The following is a 4,878-nucleotide window of genomic DNA, read 5'->3' as shown; positions in this document are numbered from 1 at the left end:
TCCCCACTCGTGTCTTTTTTTTTTAACTTTAGATTTCTTGCGCATCATTTTTCTAAAGATGGTTTCCAGTAGTGTCAGTGGTACATTCCAAACTTTTTGAAGGATACCTTATGTCCATAAAAAGGAAACATTTAAAATTTTAACTTTTAAAGTCTTTAGGGGGCGTAATGAGATCATGTATTGCATAGGCATTAACTTCAGTTCAAACGCAGTGAATATCTAGCTTAAGTATTATTAAAAGTGCTTATGTTTAAAAATAAGTTTTATTTTAATGAAAACAGCGGTTTTATTTCACCTTTGTAGGCTTTTGGATCACTACAAGTGTTTTTGTGAAACATGAGACACAACTCTGTTAGCATCCATGTCCTAATAAGATGTTAAGATGAAACCAATTAAGTAACTTTTTTACTGAAGTACCATCAGTAGCCCACACTTAAGTAAAATCATGGGTCAAAAGTTTGTGTTTTTATAGGTACAGAAGTTGCTGATAAAAAATGGATTTTCCTTTCACTGTACTTTTTTACTGGTTTCATTTTTGTTCTTCTGTCTGCACACTTTTTTTTATTATTTAAAATTTCAGTCAGTTCCTCTTCTGGATCATTTGAGGTAAATTTTGCAAATGCAAAACATGTTGTTTTAGACTTGATATTTCATGCAAATCTTCCACATTTTGACTGATTTTTTTTTTCTTTTTTTGGATTGACAATAAAAAATACAGATGACATGGTTTGCATATCTCATGTATTTGTTTCAAGACAAAATTCACCACATTTTAATATCTGATAAAAATTCTGTTAATTTATGCTTTGTTAAAATTAAACCTTGAAACCAAAGAAGGTCATGGAGTCTTTTATCTGGTGGCTTAAACTAAAGCGTGAGTTACAGCAGCACTTCTGCCTAACAGTTATCACAAAACATAATGAAAGCCAACAACTGCTGATCTCAATGATGCAGTGTTAGCATTGGAATAAATGTCACATAATGTACAATTCAGATTTGTGTTGTGGTAAAAAAGTGATTCATCAGTTTTAGTAGGTCTGACCTAGTAACTTTTCAGAATACCGTAATGCTGAAAAGAGAAGTTATGCAACAAAGCGGAAATCTGATTTGGTCAAAATCTTGAGATAATATAGCACACAAAATGAGTAATGGAAAGAAGAGAAAAGCCCCTGTCCTATTAAGTTTTAAACTGTGCTTTAAAGGGCCTATGCCACATGTGTCAAAGTCGAGGCCGTGGGGCCGGATCCGGCCCACCGGGTAATTATATCCGGCCCTCCGGATCATTTTATTTCATTGTTATTAAGGGCCATTGCATGATTTTGACAAAACATATTTTTATGAAAAGTAAAATATTGAAAGTTATTTAAGGTTCACCTAATTTATTCTGGAATAATATCCCTGCCTTTTTATTATTCATATTTATGTTAAATACTGCAATTCTGCCAGCTTTTTGGATTATTTTGGCATTTACTAAATTTTTTTAGGCTATTTTGGAGTTTAGCTAATATTTTAGCTACATGCTAGCTGTTTTTGGCAAATTTAGGCTTTTTTTAAGTTTTTTTAGGCTGTTTTGGAGCTAGGCTAATATTTACATGCAAGCTGTTTTGGTTAATTTAGGTTTTTATTTTTAGTTATCTGGCTAATGTGGCATTTAGCTAATATTTTAACTGGATATTTAGCCATTAGCTTCAGCATTATCAGCTTCAGCGTTTTTAGCTATCAATTTCAGCATTTTCAACTGTCAGCACCAGCATCTTTAGCTGCCAAATACAGCTAGCATTCACGCTAATATTACAGCAGGTGATGTGTATATCTAGTTCATAACTATGTTGAAAAGTTACCGTTTTAAAGTTTTCAAAATTTAGTTTTAGAGTGTTTAATAAATGTTTATCTTGTTCGGCCTGCTACCTAAGGTGTGACGTCACTACGCAGTGATTGGCTTTTTTTTTCTTCGTGGCCTGGCAACCAGAAGAGGCTTTGGAAAACAGACAGAGCTTCTTGATAGCATCCACTCCGTTCTCTGGGAAGACTTGACATTTTCAATCCCACCATGTCTTCAAGGACTCTACCGCTGCTCTTCATTAATCTGGGTGGAGAAATGTTGTATATTCTGGACCAGCGACTTCGAGCTCAGAATATACCGGCTGACAAGGCTAAGAAAGGTAGCTAGCTTAGTGGCTAACCACACTAATTTGACCTACAGCAGTTTAACGTTCGGGATGAGCCGAAAGTAGACATTTCCTTTGGTCTGATTATTTTAAGATTTGCAGTTTTGCTGAGTTTTTATGGCTTCTAGAACGTATACAGTTTAAGTGAAAGTCGAGAGTTAATGTTATTAATTGTAAGATCACGTTCATCTGTTGTCTACAGATACTAAGCTTTCACTAAAGACATTTGTCAATGAGGGGAACACCTCCTTATTATTGTTATTATTAAGATAAAATTACATCTTAAGCCATTTAACTTCTGGAACTTTTGCATTTCCTTTTAATAAATAAAGATTCTACAATTGCTGCATGGATAGAGGAGGACAGAAGGAGAGGTATCAGTAATGTTATGCATTTAGCAGCTCTCTGCGTTGCTTTGGCTTTGCTCAAACTCATGCACTGCGAAAACACTAGAGAGTAGATGAGGAATATTTTGGGGGGTTTCTGCACTGATCAAACTAGGGGTGTAACGATGAATAAATATCTATTCCTACAATCCAAACAGATCGATCCATCTGTGGCTGAATCAAATCAATCCATTAAGTGGAAACACTGAATTTGGCAAAGACGTGACCCTACAAAGTAGTATGATGTTCTGACTGTTTGTAATATTTTGATGTGGAAAAACAACAGTTGGTTAAACTTTATGAAACTAAAATGTGAACAGATTTGACGTTAAGTCTTGTTTACTCGTTTAATTTACACTTAATTATCTTGCAAGACATACGAGGAATCTGGAAAACTTCAGCTGCACTGTTCAATACTCAGGTCTTTATCTCTGACTCACATTGGTTGAATTTTAGGCTAATGATGTCCTGGATCGATTTTAGGTCAATAAATTGGATCGTTCAAAATGAGCCAATATCGACTATAAAACATATCAAGAACTGCAAGTTATGATGTGAATCAAATTTTTGTTAAAATTAATCTTTACACCCCTAAATTTAACAAATCACATACTTTATTATTATGTATTATCTGCTGCCAATGCTTTCACTTAAAGGGCCTATATCATGTCAAATCAGCTTTTTTCTTGGCATTAAATTGTGTTAAAATGTTAATTCTTCATTAATTCACACTTCTTTGACCATTCCTCTAAAACCTTGCGCTCTGAGCACCAGCCCCATCCAATCCACGAAAACGAGCGGGTTCTCACATTGTAAAATAACAAAGTGAAGAACAGCCTCATTTGGGAAGAGTGCACTGCTAGCTCCGCCCCCAGGTTCACACACACACACACGTTTTCTAGTAGTGTTTGGCAAAAGGCTTTCATTTTAAGTGCACGTCCATCTTTGTAAAAGCTCAGATGGTGTTTGTTTTTGTGGGTGAAACGCTGACGAGCTGCCAAGACCGGCTCTAGAGCAAAAAGCGGTGCCTCAGAGATCGAGGCGTCTTACTTCTCACAAAAATAACTAATATTTAATTAAAAATGTGTTTTTAGTGTGTCAAAGACAATATATTATCATATTTGTGGTTACTCAAAGGCTTAAAAATAGCATGATATAGGCCCTTTTTTTCTTTAAGATGTCTATTTATATTTACAGATTTATTTATAAAGCACCTTTCATACAGAGGGGCAATTCAAATTGGTTTAAAGATATCCAAAAGATTTGGCAGCATACAGTCCATCTGTTTTAGATACTAAAATATGATTGCATGTGTAATAGCTCTCAACAAATACATTTAAAAACAGTGTTTTTTCTCCATTTTAAACTTCCCCAAGATTGTATAATATTGACATTATTATTCCCATCTGGATTTAAACTTTTGCTCTTCACACTGGTATAGGTTGAATTGGAAATGCAGCTGTTGTTTAGTTCTCCAAACTATTTTGGTGCTGCAAAAACAAAAAGAAAAAAACTTAGAAATGTAAGCACTGCATTGTCAAAATTGCTCAGCAGATCTTTAATGAGGTGTGCCAACATGCTGCTGCATTGTAAATGCAGGACTATGGGAATTAAGCTGTAGATTCAGTAGTTTTGGCAATTATGTTTAGATTGCTCCTCTGCTTGCTTCAGAGTTTACCATCTGTAAAATACTTCTGTCTAACTTCTGTTACCTTTGACTTTTTGTGTTGGATGGTTGACCAAAACTAGTTATGAATGACATCATCACCACCATGTTCAATAAAAAGTTCTTGGAGGAGCTTTTTAAACCACAGGAGCTTTATTCCAAGAAGGCCCTGAGAACCGTGTTCGACAGGCTGGCCCATGCATCTATAATGAGACTCAACCAAGCTAGCATGGACAAGGTAAGTCACTGAGAGCAGAAACTAAGCTTTTTGGTGTTTTATTATCTGATAAGAAATTAGTAGCATTTAAATGAACTATTTGAATAAAATAAATCCACTCTTCAGTCAGTGTACCTTTAAAAGTGAATGTGGCTCCCTCTGCTGATAATTGCCCAAAACAACAAACTATTATATTCTGATGAGATGCTAAAGTTACGTGTCCGTCCTCTTTTACAGCTTTACGACCTGATGACCATGGCTTTCAAGTATCAGGTGCTCCTCTGTCCCAGACCGAAGGACATTCTCCTCGTCTCCTTCAACCACATGGATGCAATCAAAGACTTTGTTAAAGATACTCCCAGCATTCTCAGCCAAGTTGATGAAACTTACCAACAGCTCATAGAGGTAAAAGCTACAAAAACTCTGAATTCAAGGGAATCT

At 35.4% G+C, this 4,878-nt stretch overlaps 1 protein-coding gene across 1 annotated transcript in view; it reads left to right on the top strand.

Moving 5' to 3' along the window:
- The first annotated feature begins 1,834 nt into the window (after positions 1–1,834).
- Positions 1,835–4,878, top strand: part of oscp1b (organic solute carrier partner 1b) — a 9,439-nt gene continuing 6,395 nt past the window's right edge. The window contains exons 1-3 of the mRNA XM_024268344.2: positions 1,835–2,162; positions 4,304–4,458; positions 4,675–4,842. Coding sequence (XP_024124112.1) covers positions 2,051–2,162; positions 4,304–4,458; positions 4,675–4,842 — 435 coding nt within the window. The 5' untranslated portion in view covers positions 1,835–2,050. The remainder of the gene's footprint in view (positions 2,163–4,303; positions 4,459–4,674; positions 4,843–4,878) is intronic.

The sequence above is a fragment of the Oryzias melastigma genome, linkage group LG16, assembly GCF_002922805.2.
Source record: "Oryzias melastigma strain HK-1 linkage group LG16, ASM292280v2, whole genome shotgun sequence".
Taxonomy (NCBI): domain Eukaryota; kingdom Metazoa; phylum Chordata; class Actinopteri; order Beloniformes; family Adrianichthyidae; genus Oryzias; species Oryzias melastigma.
Note: the sequence above shows the minus strand (reverse complement) of the source record. Positions and strands in the feature narration are given on the sequence as shown.